We start from the raw sequence: 18552 nt of genomic DNA, 5'->3' as shown, positions 1-18552 counted from the left end.
TCAATAGGTGACTAACTCCTTTGCACGAATCCCAGTACGTGACTAACTCCAGCAACTTGAAGATGTTGTTATCTACAAAGTTCTTCACTTCATCAGCAATAAAGATAAAAAGTTACAAAATCCTAAGGTGCAAAAGATGCAGTAACTTCTTGTAGAAAGAATAAGGCACTAGGTCACTTTCTGCACGTGTTCTCTATGTATAACGGCCTTTAAAATAAACCTTATATATGTCTAAGGTTGTGAGTAAAAAAAACCCTACACATACATGTCAGCATAAGCTGAAAATTAGATCTAGAAATTTTAATTTCGTAAATCTCGACAAATTCAGCTTCTGTCAAGATTCCTTCATTAAGTCTCAATAAATACTGTTTTTGTCGAGGTATTTGTCGAGATTTTAAATGAACAGCTTTTCTTCACTTGTTTCTTAGTCCAATCTTCATGGTTTTAATAATTGGCTTGAATAACATGTTTCTTGAAATACTAAACTCATCCTAGATCTACCCAATTACAAGTAAAGTGCATTTTGTCAAAAGATTAGCCAATTACATAAAATATGTTCTTAACAATCTTCCCTTTTGGCAATCCGTAACAAAATCACAACAAAACAAATAATCATGAAAGAAGTCTTAAATCACTCGTATTACAAAATAAATCTATCACTACTACAAACTCTTGAAAAACTTTGCAGGAAGAGAGTTCACAGCATGGTAGACTTTCACAACTTATCTTTCTAAAACACTTAAACAAAACTCATCAAGGCATCATGTGTGAAACAGAAATATAGATTGCATACATAAAGAAACATGTGTAGAAAGAAAGAAAAGAAACAACACATGTGAGATAAAGAGTGAAACACATACATTATCATCAAATATAGAAACAACACATGATGTATGTAAATAAGATGGTTACAAGACCCGTGTACAAGAAGCTAAAAGAAGTTCCTAAAACAACAAGGATGTAAACACTTCCCCTTACAAGATGAAACATAACTGCCCATTACAAAGGCATGTATTTCTCTCCCTGACATGTAGAATTTTAAAAAGAAACCACATTTTCTCCCCCTTTTTGTTATGATTGACAAATGGTACAAGATGCTATAAAACTTCAACCAAGAAACATAAAGATGATCAAAGATGTTCAAGGGGGCACAAGGAATTCATATAAATGCATGAATGTAATAAAACAAGATGCTATGGATGACAAGATAAAAGATAGATGCAAAACATGTGAAAAACAATGCATGCAAGAAGGATTCAAAAGATCAAGGAATCTATCAAGGTGAAGCCCAAAGACCTCGATGGATCGAAAATCTGTCGAGGATGTGTCAAGCAGACAGAGGGCACAAGATTTTGGCTCGATGGATCAACCTATTTGTCGAGAAGCTATCGAGTTCAAACCCATAAATCTCAAGAGAAGAGGTATCTATCGAGCTTTAATGAACAGCTTTTCTTCATTTGTTTCTTGGTCCAATCTTCATGGCTTTAATACTTGGTTTGAACAACATGTTTCTTGAAGTAGTAAACTCATCCTAGATCTACCCAATTACAAGTAAAGTGCATTTTGTCAAATAATTAACCAATTATATAAAATATGTCCTTAACAATAATAATTTTTCAAAAACAAGGGTGGACATGCAATTGTGTTTATTCTATTAAAGTCTATTTTCTTGTATGTGAATCATGTGATCTTTTAACCCTCAATCATTCCTGGGCAATATGGACAGACAGAAACAAAGCCATATGTGAAATTTTAAATTAGATTCATAGGAATATATAGACCTTATATACCTTAAGTTCTAACCAAACGCCCTACTATCTCAATGATTGTTGGCTAACTTGGCTTCCTAGTAGAACATCAATGCCAGGATCTTGTTTCCTATATATATATATATATATATAAATTTATATAGTTATTATAGTAAACTTGTAAATTTATACAATTATACACAGACTGATGTAGGTCATTTTTAAGCAAAATTGTATAAATTTTATACATTTTTTTATTAACACAGACTAATGTAAATGCTAAACTTGCAGGAAATAAACTTAATTTGTGATATCTTTTATTCTTTATCTTCTACTAGAGTTATGACACTTGATTTGTGATTTCTTTTATTCTTCAACTTCTACCAAAGTTATGACACTTTTTAAGTATTTTCCTTTTCATTTGGTCTTATTATCCTTCAATATGAAGTGAGACAACTTAATTTCTCAAGTTCAAGACATAAAGGTGGTTTCTTTTAAACACAATTATAAAACCCGCCACCAAATTTCAGTCAATTTTAATGACCCATGCTATGGATGAAACCAATGTATTAGGGATGAATGTTATAGCATGAAACCAATTTATAAGGGATGAATGTTAACCATTAAAAAGCAACTTCAAATAACCGAGATAACATAACTGAATTTTCTCCAATGAGTCGTATGATGCAATAATGAGGCTCGATTTTCAACAAATTCAAAATTCTGAAGTAAGCTACATTGTAAAATTTGCTTCAATATAGCATTTGAATTTTCTTTTGTTATTTAATTAGTAGTTATGTGAAGGCATTGATGTATAAAATCCCATCAAATTGTATAAATTATATGTTGTGATGTACCCATGAATTGACTAAACCTAAAGGGCGTGCAAACTAACCTATGTTTAGGACACTAAAAATTTAAAGGATTGAAATTTTAAATTAAAAAAAATACTCCCTTGAACACAAAAAATAGTCTCTTTCTGAACATGTAGACTCAAACGGTTTTTCTTTTTTGGGCACATGTCAAAATTTGTCATTCATCCAAATTTGAGGGTTTTACATTTGTGCAGTAGTGTTAGGCATTTGCCAACTATTAATACAGCCAGGTGTGTGATGAGGCTAGAACAAAAAAATGAACACCAAAATAATACTAAAACCATCCATTTGTGTGTGGACGTGTTCATTTTTTTTTGCTAGCCTCATCTTGGTCCAATGGTCCAATACTCTAGCACCTGCCCATCAGCTCTCGATCTTGGGCCCATCAGCTCTTATAGCCTACCCAAATCTGAAACATACACTTATAGCTTGTTTGGATGGAAGGGGGAAGGTAGGGGTGTGCAAAAAACCGACGAACCAAAAAAACCACTTCAAACCGACCGAATTGATGCAAAAATTTCAATTCAGTTTTGGTTCCGTTCGGTTCGGGTTTGTTATATAAAAAACTAAAAATTTCAGTTCGGTTTTCGGTGGCAAATTCTAATACACCAAACCAACCAAACCAAAATATATTAAAAAATAATTTGCACAAATTATTTCAACAAAGTTCTTGGTATCTTGGCGGCAAGGACACGCGCTTGTCTCCAGTCAGCCCAGGTCCAACCCTTAGTAATAGCCTTTTACCTCTCCTTATTACCAAAACTACGTCGTTTTGGTGTTTGCTTTATAACCCTATTAATCCTATTTTCATTATTTGTCTCTCACTTCAAGTCTAATATATTTGGGGTTTTGTTCTTCATGTTTGGGTTTTAAGGTTTCTGGGCGTTTGGGTTTTGTTCTCTCTCACTTCCATTGGCAACATCAAGAGAGAAAACATCAAGAAGCAAGAAATGAAAAACCCAACAAACACCAAGAACAAGATTCAGAGAGAATCAAGAACAAGAATCAAGAAACCCACCCAAAGATCTAGAGAGAAAACATAAACAAACCCTGTTGTCGCCGCCACCTCCTTCGCTGTCGCCGCCTCTTTGGTTTGATTTTTCTATCTTCGTGGTTTAGGTTTTGTTCTTTGTGGGTTTCTATTTGGGTTTCAAGGTTTCTGGGTTCGTAGTTTGGGTTTTGTTCTTCATGTTTGGGTTTCAAGGTTTCTGTGTTTGGGTTTTGTTTTTCGCGATTTCTGGGTTTCAAGGTAGAAGGTTGTGAGTTTGGCTTCACCGGTACGCTTCTTCGCCGTTCTCTCTTCTTCTTCTTTTTTTGTTACTTTGCTTGGTGCTTGGTGTTTGGGTGGTGAGAAAACATGGGAAAGCAAAGGGATTTTCTGGGTTTGTTAATTTTTTGGGTTTGTTAATTTTTTTTGGATTTGTTAATATTTTATGGGTTTTTGGGTTTGTTAATATTTTCTGGGTTTGTTAATTTTTTTTCTTTGTTTGCTTTCTTAGAAAATAAATGATAAGGAAACCGAAAAAACCCATCGAAACTGACCGAAACCAAAATCCAACCAAAATCGATTAATTTACAATTGCTTTGATCAGTTTCGGTTGAGAATTTCACAAACCGAAAATTTCGGTTTCAGTTGGCGAACACTTAGAAACCGACTAAAACCGAACCGACACACCCCTAGGGGAAGGAGAGAGAGTGGAGGAGAGTAAAATAGAGTTGGCTAAAAAAAAAAGCAAATTTTGTACTAAATCTACTTTACTCTACTCCCCATTCCTCTCCCTCAATCCAAACAGACCATTAGTCTAGGTCCACTTTGGATTAAAGATATAAACCCACACACACATGTTCAGCCCACATACACATAAAATGGGTCCACCTATTAAAAAAAAGGGTCCATCAGCTAGCCTTTTTTCCTTGAATTGCATTATGTCATCATATTTGCATTTTAATTTTGCAAAATATGGGTTAATTCTATACTAAAGTACTAAACAAAGTTTAAAATTTTTTTATCATATAACTTAGCACGAAGAGCAAACAAATTGACAGGATGAAAGAGTGCATGATTAGTTGTGATGGACGACCATAATTCCCTCAGACAACCTCTTCGTCCAAACAAGGGACCAACAAACAAAGAACCCATTCCACTCCATCACCATTCGAACCCATTGGACGAAGAGAGGGCCTGCCAACTCATACATGACAGGCGTACGTTACAGGGTCGTAATAAATCTCTTTACTGTTGGAGCACCGACGACCCTCCCATTAACATCTCAGGGAAGTGTTACAAATAACCCATTCAAGCCTCCATTAACAGCACTCCCCAATGGCTAGGAAAAAGAGGTAGGTATATATACAAATACCTCACACCTACAAAGGTACACACAAAAAAACTCTAGTTTAAGCATCAGAGGCTCAGTGACAGGCACCACACTAGTGACCCACACGTCTTCCTTTCACCCTTTTTACCTAATCAGGTTGGCTGTGGATGACTTCCTTCCTGAACGATCATTTTGGCTGACTATTTAAGCATCATTAGTTTGGCGTCGTCTGTGGGGAAGACTTTTTGCACTTAGTCCAAAAGCACTGTTTCATTCAACTTACAAGTCCAAATGGAATCCAACGCTAACCCAGATCTAGCAGCATTAGCTCTACAAATTCAGTCGCTCACAGCCACTGTAGAAAAGCTTACCAAGTAGAACCAGGAGATGAGGCAGCGACTACAACAAGAAGATAATCGCTCGGAGACCAATTGAGGCGATGAAGGAGACAGCTAGAGAAAACGACCAAGCACTCCAGAAAGGGTAAACTCAGATTTCCTCAGGGAAATGAGAAAAGAGATGGACGAGCTGAGAAGTGCTATCAAAGAGAAAACGGACCAGGATCTAGACAGAATGGTCAGGAAGATAGACTTACCCTTCACCCTAGCGGTCCAGGAATGCCCAGTACCCTCAAAATTTCGTCTGCCCCAGCTTGAGCCATTTGACAGATTGAAGGATCCTTTGGATCACCTTAACACTTTCAAGACAACTTTGGGTCTCCAACAGCCTCCTGACGAAATACTACGCCGCTCTTTCCCAACTACCCTCAAGGGGGTGGCTAGGGAATGGTTCACTAAACTACCGACATCGTCCATTGATAACTTCGAGCAGCTAGGCAATTCCTTCCTTCATCATTTCATAGGCGGGCAGTGTCCACAAAGAGCAGCTGTCCATTTGCTCTCCATCAAGCAAGGAGAGAAGGAAACCTTGAGATCATATGTAACACGTTTCACTCGAGGAACTTTGGAGGTGGACGAAGTAGATGACAGAGGTATATGAATGCTGAGGACGCCCTGGTGACAATAGAGGGAAAAGAGAAACCCAAGGAGAAAAAGAAAGAATAAGAAGACAATCAAAGAGGACAGAAAAGGGATCGAGCTGATCAATAGAATGTTAAAGGGAACAGATGAAAGGATGACAAAAACCCTCATGCAGTAAAGTTCACACCTTTGGTGATGCCTGTCGACCACTATCTCAAGTGGCCTAGGCCATTACACTCGTCACCCAATGTGTGCGACAAGAGGAAATATTATCGTTTCCACAAAAATCACAAACATTATACAGAGGACAGTCGAGATCTGAAGGAACAGATAGAAGAGCTTATACGAAAAGGGAAGCTGTAGAAATTTGTAAAGAAGGGAGATTCCAATAAATTCAGGGATGGTAACAAGGACCAACGCGAAGGATCTCAGAAGGACGAAGACCACATGCATCTTCGTCCACAGAGTGCTATTGGAGAAATAAAGACCATCACAGGGGGGACCGTCTACAGGAAGGTCATTCAGGTCCCTCAGGAAGTCATACTAGAGGCAAGTGAACAGTGTTCACAGCATGCCTCCACTAAAACAAAGGCGGACAAACCAAGATATGTATTTCTTAGAAGAAGATGCCAGAGGGGTGAAACAGCCTCATGATGACCTGTTGGTTATTATGCTTATGATTGAAGGATTTAATACCAGAAGGATTCTAGTAGACAATGGGAGCTCGGCAAATATCATCTACCTTTCTGCCTTCCAGCAGATATCGTCCATTCGAACCCCCCCTCGCTAGTTTTAATGGAGACAAGGTGTACCCTCGGGGAATAGTAACACTGACAGTCACAGCTGGCTCGTACCCCTCCAAGTAACTAATAAACATAATTTCTTAGTAGTAGACTCACCTTCGTCCTACAATGTGATTATAGGAAGGCCTACCCTTAATCGTTGGAAAGCAACTACTTCCATGTACTGCCCGAAGGTGAAGTTTCCAACAGAACAGGGAGTTAGGGAAATAAGAGGGACCAGGTGCTAGCACAAGAATGTTATCAGGCAGTCCTGGTCTCAAAAGAAAACCTTACATGGGTGATTGAAGAAAAGACACCAGAAATTACCGAGAAACTAGAGACGATAAAGTTGGTCAAAGCAGATCCAACCAAGACAACCCAAGTGAGGACGAGTCTAAACCCCCAGACGAAGAAAGAAATTGTCCTTTTCTTAAGAAATAACCTGGACATGTTTGAGTGGAGTCACGAAGATATGCCGGGCATACCAGTAAATATCATCCAACACCACCTAAATGTGGACCCTGAGAAAAAGCCTGTCCAGCAAAGAAGAAGAGTTTTCGCTCCTGAACGGAACAAAGCAATCATGGACAAAGTGAACAAGTTGCTCACTGCTAACTTCATCAAGGAAGTCTACTATCCTGAGTGGTTAGCCAACGTCGTATGGTCAAAAAGGCAAACAGAAAGTGGAGAATGTGTGTCGACTTCATGGATTTGAATGACACTTGCCCGAAGGACAACTTCCCTCTAGCCCAGATTGTCCAGCTTGTGGACTCGACAGCCGAACACAAGCTTCTTACCTTTATAGACGCCTTCTCTGGGTATAACCAAATACAAATGGCAGAAGAGGATCAGGAAAAGACTGCCTTTATCACCAGCCAAAGATTGGTAAACTAGATGTTTAGCAAACAGATTGGGAGGAATGTGGAAGTATACATTGACGATATGCTCGTTAAGAGTAAAGAAGAAGAGAACCACCTGGACAACCTTAAAGAGACGTTTAATACGCTCAGACAGTATAGCATGAAGTTGAACCCATCCAAATGTGCCTTTGGGGTCTCCACCGGGAAATTCCTTGGATTCATGGTATCACAGAGGGTAATTGAAGCAAATCTTGAAAAGGTGAGAGTTATTCTCAAAATGTCCTCCCCGAAGACGATCAAAGAAATGCAATCTCTTATAGGAAGGGTGGCAGCTCTCAACAGGTTTGTCTCAAAAGCAATAGACAAATGCATTCCTTTCTTCAAGACCCTGAAGCAGGCTTTTGTCTGGACGGACGAGTGCGAGGCAGCATTCCAGGAGCTAAAGCGTTACCTAAGCAATTCGCCACTCTTGAGTCCGTCCAAGGAAGGAGAAGACTTATTCCTCTACTTAATAGTGTCCACAACTACAGTTAGCCCAGCCTTGATAAGAGAAGAGAATAGGATCCAACTCCCAGTGTATTACATCAGTTAGGCCTTCTAAGGAGCTGAAACCCGATACCTAAGGATAGAAAAGATTACCTTCGCCTTAATAGTAGCCTTCAGAAAACTTCGTCCATACTTTTAGGCTAACCCGATCATAGTAATGACGGACCAGCCCATCAAGAAAGCCATGAACAAACCAGAGGCTGTTGGACAGATGGTACAGTGGGCCATTGAGCTCAGTCAATTTGATAAAGAATATCGCCTCTAAACAGCCACAAAAGCCTAGGCACTAGCAAACTTCATAAAAGAATTCACTGCCACTGAACATGAAGACAGCGAAGAAGAACTTTAGACGATCCATATGGACTGATCATCCACGCAGAAGAGAGGTGGAGCAAGCATTGTCATCACTTCCCCCGAGGGGGATAGTTTGAAGTATGGAGTCCAACTTAAATTCTCCATAATCAACAACGAAGCATAGTACGATGCTATACTGACAGGGCTCAGGATAGCTCACGCACTTGGAGCTAAAAACGCCTTGCTAAAGAGTGATTCACAACTCTTCATACGGCAAGTCAAAGGAGAATTCAAAGCAAAAGAGACAAGAATATAGAAGTACCTTAAGTTGACGAACCAATTGGTAAGCAACTTTGATCATGTAGAGTTTGTTCAGGTTCCACAAGATCAAAATACTGAAGCCGATAAAGTGGCTCAAAACATGTCTACGGATAATTAGGTAAAGATTACTGATTGGAAATGGGAAGAACAGAACTCCCCCAGCATCTAGGAGTTTCAAACCTTCCCAATACATGCATGTGCAAGATGGACGAGTCCAATCCTATCTTATCTTAAGGATGGACGGTTACCACTAAACCCTGACAAAGTCAAGAAGATCCAGAAGCAGGCTGCGCGGTTTATATTGCTAAATGACGAGCTTTACAAAAGAGGTTTTTCATAACCTTACTTAAGGTGTGTTGAAGAGGAAGAGGCCAAGTATGTTCTGGAAGAGGTTCGCAGGGGCATGTGCGGTGATCACATGGGGGTAAAGTCCCTCGTAAGAAAGATCATGAAGGCAAGATATATTTGGCCCCTAATGTAACAAGACACAACAGATTTCGACAAAAGATGTGATAGTTGCCAGAGGTATGGAAACGTTCAGCGAGTCCTAAGAGAGAAGATAACGACCATTTCTTCACCTTGGCCATTTGCACAATAGGGGATCGACATTATAGGCCCCCTACTACAGGGAAAAAGGCAAGTAAGGTTCTTACTCGTTGCAATCGACTACTTCACGAAGTGGGTGGACGCAGAAGCACTAGCAACAATCACAGAAGCAAAGGTACGGAGTTTTGTATGGAAAAATATCCCAAGGATGATCGTATCAGATAATGGTCGTCAATTCGACAATCACGGATTCGGATCGTTTTGCTCAAGCCTGGGCATTAAGAACAAATATTCATCCTCGGGACATCCTCAAGCCAATATATAGATAGAAGTAACAAACCGAACCTTGCTAAAGATCATCAAGACCTGGTTAATAGGGGCGAAAGGAGCATGGCCAAAAGAGTTATCGAGCGTTCTATAGGCTTACAGGACCACAACAAGAACCCCAACAGGAGAGACGTCTTTCAACTTAACTTATGGCACAGAAGCAGTCATCCCCGTCGAAATAGGACTTACCAGCCTCAGGAGGGAGTTCTTTGATGAACAAAGCAACGACGATCAACTGAAGCTAAACCTGGACTGTTTGGATGAAGTCAGAGACCAAGCCTCTTAGAGAATGGCCAAATACCAGCAGAAGATGGCTGAGTACTACAACCAAAGGGTAACGCTTAAAAGATTCAACGTTGGAGACCCCATCCTACAAAAAGTGACTTCTGCAACAAAGGACCCAGCACAAGGCAAATTAGGACCTATCTGGGAAGGACCCTACAAGGTCGTCCACTACACTCACCAAGGAAGCTATCATCTGGAAGATTTGGAAGGGAATAGGCTACCTCATCCATGGAATGTTGAACACTTAAAGAGGTATTATGAATAAGAATTATAGTCCAATTGTAAGCAGTCAGCAATGCCTTGAACATTTTCTTGTTATAGAAAGAAATCAAACGTATCATTCAGCAATTGATGTATTCTGACTATCTTTTCCATGTCCAAACTAAAACCTTCATCCGGATGCAAAAACTACGATCAAGTTGAAATGATGAGATCCTTCCTACAGGTGTAAATCGTTTCAATGAAACAAAAGATGATAAAATTCCTTAAGGGGATGTACGTCGTCTAAATAAGAGACGGTAAGATTTCTTAAATGGATGTACATCGTCCGAATAAAAGACAATAAAATTCCTTAAGGGGATGTATGTCTTCCAAACAGGAGACAATAAGATTCCTTAAGAGGATGTACATCGTCTAAATAAAAGACGATAAAATTCCTTAAAGGGATGTATGTTGTCCAAACAAGAGACGATAAGATTCCTTAAGATGATGTACATTGTCCAAAAAAAAAAACGATAAAATTCCTTAAAAGGATGTATGTCGTCCAAACAAAAGATGATAACATTTCTTATGAGGATGTACGTCGTCCAAGCAAAAGACGATAAAATTCCTTAAGAGGGTGTACGTCGTCCAAACAAAAGACCATAAAATTCCTTAAGGGGATGTACATCGTCCAAACAAAAGGCAATAAGATTCCTTAGATTGATGTACATCGTCCAAACAATGGACGACAAGATGTACGAATTCACACCGAGAAACCCCCAGGACGGAAGAAGGTTGTCCACTAAGGAATAACAAAATTCGTTAAGTCCCCAATGGATGATAAAGAGATTAGACTAGCCTGACAAGGTCAGTGGATGAACTATTACTTTTCACAAATATTTCTTTAAGTTCACAATAGACGACAAGAAACATAGATATTTCTCTAAAGGGTGATGAAAAGCAAAAAAGAGAAGCACTCACAAGCAACATGAACACAAGGTAAATCAGCATACATATATATATGTATATAAGAAGTTATGGATTGTTCAAAAGCCCCAAAAACAAGCAAGGCACAAAAAGATTGATCGTCCATAAGCCCTAAAACTGGCAGGGCATTCCAAAAAAAAAAAAAAACAGTAAGACTATGCTGTAGGAACATCATTCCCATCTTTCTCGGGTTCAAGGGGATCATCACCAGTAGTAGAAGCAGCCTGGGATGCCTAGGCATCCTCATCCGCTTCAATCTCCTTATCCACAGCTTCAAAATCCAGGTCCTCCAAGTCTACTCCTGGACTGTGTTTCACCAAGTACCTCTTGAGCAACTCAAACCCCTTATAGTACCAGCCAAACAATATGGCATTGTAATCATTCGTTGACTGAAAAGCATAGACGGCCTTCGCCACGGCGTTCTTCATTTTTTGGCCAACCGTCGCCAAGAGCTCGTCTCTCTGCTTCACCAACTGCTTCTCGGAATCCAACTCTTCAGTTAAAGCCTTTATTTTTTCCTTGGATGAGTTATTTTCATCCATCTCCACGATCAAGTCTTTCCTTAAACTAGAGGCCTTAGCTTCCAATGCCTCTACCTTTGAAGTGGCCATGACGACCTTCTCCTTACTCGCCAAATATTAGGAAGTAATATGCATTGCCTCCCCCAACACCTGGCATTCAAGGATGCAGCGTTAGCAATTGATATTTTTAGTATTTAAAAAGAAGAGCAAGGGAAAAAGAAAAAGATGAAGTAAAGTTACTTAGACGAGTTTGTGAACGTGGCGGTTCACCATCTCGAGAGACGGAATACCGGAGATCTCCTTCAGTTCCTTAAGAGTAACCATTTCGTTCGCTCGAGCCAACGCCATTTCAGCGTCAGCCCAAACGCTGGCACCTACTTTCTACTTGCCCTTCTCACTCGACTTGCGCTTCTTATGATGAGGACTAATCTTCTCAACAGATAAGGCCGGGGAAGCTACCCAACCCTCATCCAAGGCTAGGGCAGACGAGCCCTTTTCTGCGACCTCCTCCTCTTTCTCTTTCTCTCTATCAGTCAACCTCAACCTGCGCTGGCCAATGCTGGAAAGGGGTTCATTTTTCTTTGCCTTACTCCGGGCATAAAACTCTTGATTAAACTTGGTTGTCATTTCTGCAAAGAAGAAAAATAGTGGAGTTAAGTAGGAAAATAGAAGAATGAGAAAAGAAAAGGAAAGATGGATGATCTACTCTCGTCCCAAAGAAACTTACTTTTTTCTTCACAGCAAATAGCACGAAGGACGTAATGGGAAGGTTCTAGTCCTAGGCAGTGACGGGCTAAGGTCCTAGGATCCACCAAATCGTCAAAGTCATTAATAGTGCTCGCGTACTTAATGGTTGCACGAAGACGCTCTGTAAACCTGCTCTCCAACTCTGGACGATCTTTGACTGTAAAAAAATAATAATAATAAATAAATAAACCACAAGGTCATGATGGATGAACCTAGCAAATAAACGAAAGAAAAAGATAAAAAATAAATAAATAAATAAATAAAGAGAAAAATGCAAAGCAAACGCACCAACTACAAAGGTCTCCCACCGACATAGCAGCCTAGGGACATCCCTCCAGAGGTCGTCAGAGAGGGTCTCCCAACCGTCACCTGACACAAAGAAGTACCTTGACTTCCAATAACGGAAGGACAAAGGCAAATTGGCGATGAGTCGAAACCTTCTATCCCAAGGGTCTTTAGACGGTAAAGGTGGACAAGCTTGTTTAGTGTAATCATATCACCATCAGCTATGATCGTCCAGATCACCATACAACTTATAACGATCCTCCAAGAATTTGGTATAAGTTTTCCTGGGGCTATATTTAAATGATGAAGGAGCTCTATTATGAATGGATGGACGGGGAACCTAAGGCCACATAGGAAGGCAGCCTCATAGAAGCAAACCTCCCTATGGGCAAAAGCACAGGATTTCTCACCTTTCTTAGGGAGACAAACCCTGGTCTCCTCGGGAAACTAGAATCTATCCCTAAATCTAAAGAAGGTATCCTCATTCAAAGAATACTCCTCTTAAAGGGCATAGAAAGACCGCGGAGAGGCTAGGATGGATGGACGGGAAGACAAAGGCCTGGAGATAGCTGTATTCATCTCAACCTCACCCATACTAGTGCTGGATGATAAGATAGCCCCTAAATCACCGGATTTAACCTCAAAACTCATTTTTTCCCTCCTTAGCACCCCTCGCACCGACTCAAACCAACTTAGGGACTCACACAACAATGGGTATATCTCACCCAACACTAGACTCAGACTACTATCACCTAGGGCGAAATCCTTAATCGGTGGGTAAAGGTCCCTAGAATAGTTTATAAATGCACCTAAGCGGGCAAAAAAGAAGGTAATTGAGGGAGAAGTGCACCTAATACCAGAATAGTCCATAAAAAAGAAACAGAAAAAGCAAGGTTTCAAAAAGGGAACAAAGCTTAGAAAAAAGGAAGCTTAGAAAGGAAAAAAAGAAAAGTAAAGGGGAGTACCTGAAAAAGGAAGCGAAACTAAAAGATAGAAAAGATGGGCGCAGAAATCGCAGCGGCGAATCCCAAAGGAAGCTGAAGACTCGGAGCAAGGAAACACAAGATGATTGGAATTTTGCAAAAATAGGCGTGGAGAGAAAACACCAAAGGTTTAAAAAGGAAGCGCCTCAAAAAATGTGGGAAATTGAAAAGTTTTGTAGGAACCAAGGACCCCACAACCAATCTTGAGGTGACACGTGGCCATGATAGACGCCACGCCGCCACAAGGTAATAACTATGGAAAGGCAAACCCAAAGCGCCATAACCGGAAAAGAAAAAAATAGAAAAGAAGAAGAAGAAGAAGAAGAAAAGGGAGATAGGGGAACTCACCACATTCCATGGCCGTTTCCAAATTGGACAACCTTGGAATAGGGGGGCAGTTGATGGACGACCATAATTCCCTCAGGCAACCTCCTCGTCTAGACAAGGGACCAACAGACAAAGAATTCATTCCACTCCGTCACCGTTCGAACCCATTGGATGAAGAGAGGGCCTGCCAACTCATACATGACAGGCGTACGTTACAGGGTCGCAACAAATCTCTTTAGCGTTGGAGCACCGAAGACCCTCCCATTAACATCTCAGGGAAGCGTTACAAATAACCCATTCAATCCTCCATTAACAGCACTCCCCCAACGACTAGATAAAAGAGGCAGGTACATATATAGATGCCTCACACCTACAAAGGTACACACACAAAAACTCTGGTTCAAACACTTAGATATTCTATTACTTCTCCTTTTATTCTAGCCATTCTAACTTTGGCATCAGAGGCTTTGTGACAGGCACCACACTGATGACCCACACGTCTTCCTTTCACCCTTGTTACCTAATCAGGTTGGCTGTGGACGACTTCCTTCCTGGATGATCATTTTGGCTGATGATTTGAGCATCATCATGTTGATTACCAAAAACATGAATTTATTAACAGAAAATTAGAATGGCTGCTACATATTATATATCTTACTAATAAATATGACAAATTACATTCTTCTACCCTTATTTTTATTTATTATTATTTTTAATACAAGATAGAAATTCTATTTTAAATTAATCTAAGTGTATATGTGTGTGAAGTTCTCTCCTAGAGACTTGAACTCAGACCCTTACCTCCCACACCCCCACAAACACTTATACTTGTAGAGTGACCATCGCGGCAAGAATGCACGACGGTGTAGTAATTGTTTTGAATCTTGATGCTACGTGTTACAATAAATTTAAAAATAACATAATAATTGTTGAGAAACAAGGTGGACGTACAACCATGTTTATTCTTACGTATAATCTCGAAATGTTCTTAGATGCAACTATTTTTGTTATAATAATGTCAATGCTAATTACTAGATATGATATTTTAGTCCTCGGGAATTCCTGGGCAATTTGGACGAACAGAAATCAAGTGATATATATATATATATATATATATATATGAAACTAGATGTACAAAAATATGTGTTAAGATTAATTTATGATTGTAGAAGTTTTGTTAGAATAATAAATTAAACACTCAAGAAGAAATTAACAAATACTTTGTCACCACACTCAAGTAGAATACACAGAATTTCTCAATAAAATTTATTTACTGATACTTAAAACATATATTATAGACATTTTACTACACACACTCTATACTCTTCAGTCTTCAGTATTTCACTATTTGATTTTTGGCGAAAACACTTTTTTGGTCCTTACTGACGAGTTAACTAACGAGCTGACGAGTACATTTACACATGGACGATCCCATTAACACGGACGAATCCAAACTCTGGCTAGGTGAGTCAATTATATGCTTTACTGACGAAGATATCCAGACCATTCAATGCAGGCAATCAAACCCAAAACGGTTACAGGGACAATTGTACAATCCGTTGAAGAACAGTGATGACACATTAAATGGCCCCAGATGTTACCAAAAGGAGCATTAAGACCTCCATAACTACCCCAACGGCTAGAGGCCATAAGAAGATATATAAGTCCCAGACATCGCCAAAAAAAAAAAAAAAGGCAGAGACAAGTAAGAAAGGAGATTGTTTATTTGCTTTTCTGTTCATCTTATATTGCTTTTCTTTTAAGAGAGTTTCATATTCTGACTTTGGCATCAGAGGCGTTGTGGCAGACATCACACCAGTGACCATCTATGGAAGTTGAAGGATCATCTCCATCCGACGAACAGTACTGACGAGTTCACACTCATCAGTTTGAACAGTACTGACGAGTTCTCACTCATCAGTTTGAACAGTACTGACGAGTTCACACTCATCAGTTTGGCGCCGTCTGTGGGGACGACATTTTCGTGTTCAAACTCGAAATAGTGGTTCCTTATTCTTATTCTTTTTAGGATGGAGTGCAATCAAGATTCTACAGCCCTAGCTCAGCAAGTTCAGGCCCTTGCAGCCACAGTTGAAGAACTGACTAGGCAAAACCAAGAAATGAGGCTACGACTTCAGCAGGAGGAAAATCGTTCGAAAGGAAATCAGGAAGATGAGGGGGATAGCAACAGAAGAAGTGACCATCGAAGGCCAAACACTCTCGCCTAGCAAAATTCAGACATTCTTCGGGAGATAAGGAGGGAGATGGACGAACTAAGGAATGCCATCAAAGAAAAAACGGAGCAAAGCGTGGATCGGATGGTCCGGGCGACGGATTCGCCATTCACAACAGCGGTCCTCGACTGTCCAATGCTGCCAAAATTTCGGTTACCTCAGCTCGAGTCCTTTGATGGACTGAAGGACCCCCAAGATCACTTGAATACTTTCAAAACGACCCTGGGACTCCAGCAGCCCCCAGATGAAATATTGTGTCGTTCCTTCCTAACTACACTCAGGGGAGCTGCCCGAAAATGGTTCATAAAATTGCCAACATCGTCCATCGATACGTTCGAGCAGTTGAGCAACGCCTTCCTGCGTCACTTTATTGGAGGACAACGACCAAAGAGGACCGCTGACCACTTGCTTACCATCAGGCAGGGAGAAAAGGAAACCCTGAGGTCGTATGTAAAACGTTTCATGAGGGAGACACTGGAGGTAGACGAAGCCGACGATATGGTGCAGCTGACAACCTTCAAGGCAGGGTTGAGGTCCAGGGAGCTCGTTAGCTCACTCGTGAAGAACCCCCTAAAGACGATGGCTGAAATGCTCCTTCAGGCGCAGAAGTACATGAACGCTGAGGACGCGTTGGCTGCTATCAAGGACGGGGACAGACCGGGGGACAAAGGAAGAAGAGAAGACGATCATAGAGGACAAAAGCGGGACCGACTAGATCGTCGAATCAATGACGGAGTCAGAAGGAAAGATGATAAAAATCCACGAACGGTAAAATTCACCCCTCTCGTTATGCCTGTTGACAAAATTTTAGCGCAGATTAAAGACGAGCACTACCTTAAGTGGCCACGACCACTGCACTCATCTCCTAACGTCCGCGACAAGAGTAAGTACTACCGATTTCACAAAGATCATGGCCATTACACCGAAGATTGTAGGGATCTCAAAGAGCAAATAGAAGAATTGATACGAAGGGGGAAGCTGCAGAAATTCATGAAAAAGGGGGAACACAATAAATTCCGAGATGAAAACAAAGGCCAACATGAGTCCTCATCTAGGAACGACGGCCGTCAATCCCAACCTCCTCAAAATGTGATCGGGGAGATACAGACGATCGTAGGGGGACCTACCACCTGGGGCTCATTCAAGTTACTCAAGAAAACACATCAACGACAAGTGAATAGCGTCCATATGACACCCTTGCCAAAGCACAGACGAACTGATTAGGATATGACCTTCAACGAGAGTGACTCCAGAGGAGTGAAATAGCCTCACAATGACCCCTTGGTCATAATGCTCACCATAGAAGGGTTCAACACCAAAAGGATCCTCGTGGACAACAGTAGCTCTGCCGATATCATTTACTTTTCCGCATTCCAACAATTGAAGCTGGATCCCAGAAGACTTCGTCCGTTCGATTCCCCACTCGTCAGTTTCAGCGGTGACAGGGTGTATCCCAAAGGCATAGTGACGCTGACAGTAACAGTGGGAACGTACCCAAAACAGTTGACTCGCCAGATAGACTTTTTGGTAGTAGATTGTCCCTCATCCTATAATGTCATCATCGGAAGGCCAACACTCAACAAGTGGAAGGCGTCCATATCCACCTACTGCTTAAAGGTGAAATTTCCAATGGAAGATGGTGTTGGTGAAGTTAAAGGAGACCAAGTTCTAGCTTGAGAATGCTATCAAGCTGTTTTAGCAGCTAAGGAGAACCACACGTGGATAGTAGAAGAGAAAGAGGAAGAAAAGGTGGAAGCACTGGAAGTAGTGGAGTTGATCGAAGGGGAAATGACGAAAACAACCAGAATAGGGACGACCTTAAGTCCTAAGATGAGAACGAGGCTCATTCAATTTCTCAGGGAGAACTTGGACGTCTTTGCCTGGAGCCATGACAACATGCCAGGCATATCCCCAGAAGTTATTCAACACAGGTTGAATGTGGACCCAGAGAGGAAACCCATCAAGCAGAGACGAAGAACCTTTGCTCCCGAAAGAGACCAATCAATTGCTGACGAGGTGAGTAAACTCTTGACTGCAGGCTTTATCAGGGCGGTGTACTATCCAGACTGGCTGGCAAACGTCGTCCTAGTAAAGAAAGCAAATGGAAAATGGAGAATGTGCGTGGACTTCACGAACCTGAACAAGGCCTGCCCGAAGGACAGTTTTCCTCTTCCCATAATAGACCAGCTAGTAGACTCTACGGCCGGGCACAAGCTGTTGACATTCATGGATGCGTTCTCAGAGTACAACCAGATAAAAATGGCTGACGAGGATCAGGATAAAACTGCCTTCATCACCAGTTAGGGGCTCTACTGTTATAAGGTAATGCCCTTTGGACTGAAGAACGCAGGAGCGACTTATCAGAGGTTGGTGAATAGAATGTTC

The 18552-nt window shown here is 40.8% G+C and overlaps 1 protein-coding gene across 1 annotated transcript; it reads left to right on the top strand.

The window, feature by feature from the left end:
• The first annotated feature begins 16197 nt into the window (after nt 1-16197).
• On the top strand, nt 16198-17391 carry LOC136068912 (uncharacterized). Its single transcript, XM_065776749.1, has one exon. It carries the CDS (start codon nt 16198-16200, stop codon nt 17389-17391), a length of 1194 nt encoding a protein of 397 aa, XP_065632821.1.
• Nucleotides 17392-18552: the final 1161 nt, after the last annotated feature.

The sequence above is a fragment of the Quercus suber genome, unplaced genomic scaffold (assembly GCF_002906115.3).
Source record: "Quercus suber isolate HL8 unplaced genomic scaffold, Cork oak 2.0 scaffold_141, whole genome shotgun sequence".
Classification (NCBI taxonomy): domain Eukaryota; kingdom Viridiplantae; phylum Streptophyta; class Magnoliopsida; order Fagales; family Fagaceae; genus Quercus; species Quercus suber.
Note: the sequence above shows the minus strand (reverse complement) of the source record. Positions and strands in the feature narration are given on the sequence as shown.

What these genes read in the sequence shown, in the direction of transcription:
- LOC136068912 (XM_065776749.1), top strand. Translation starts at nt 16,198, where the DNA reads ATGGACGAACTAAGGAATGCCATCAAAGAAAAAACGGAGCAAAGCGTG.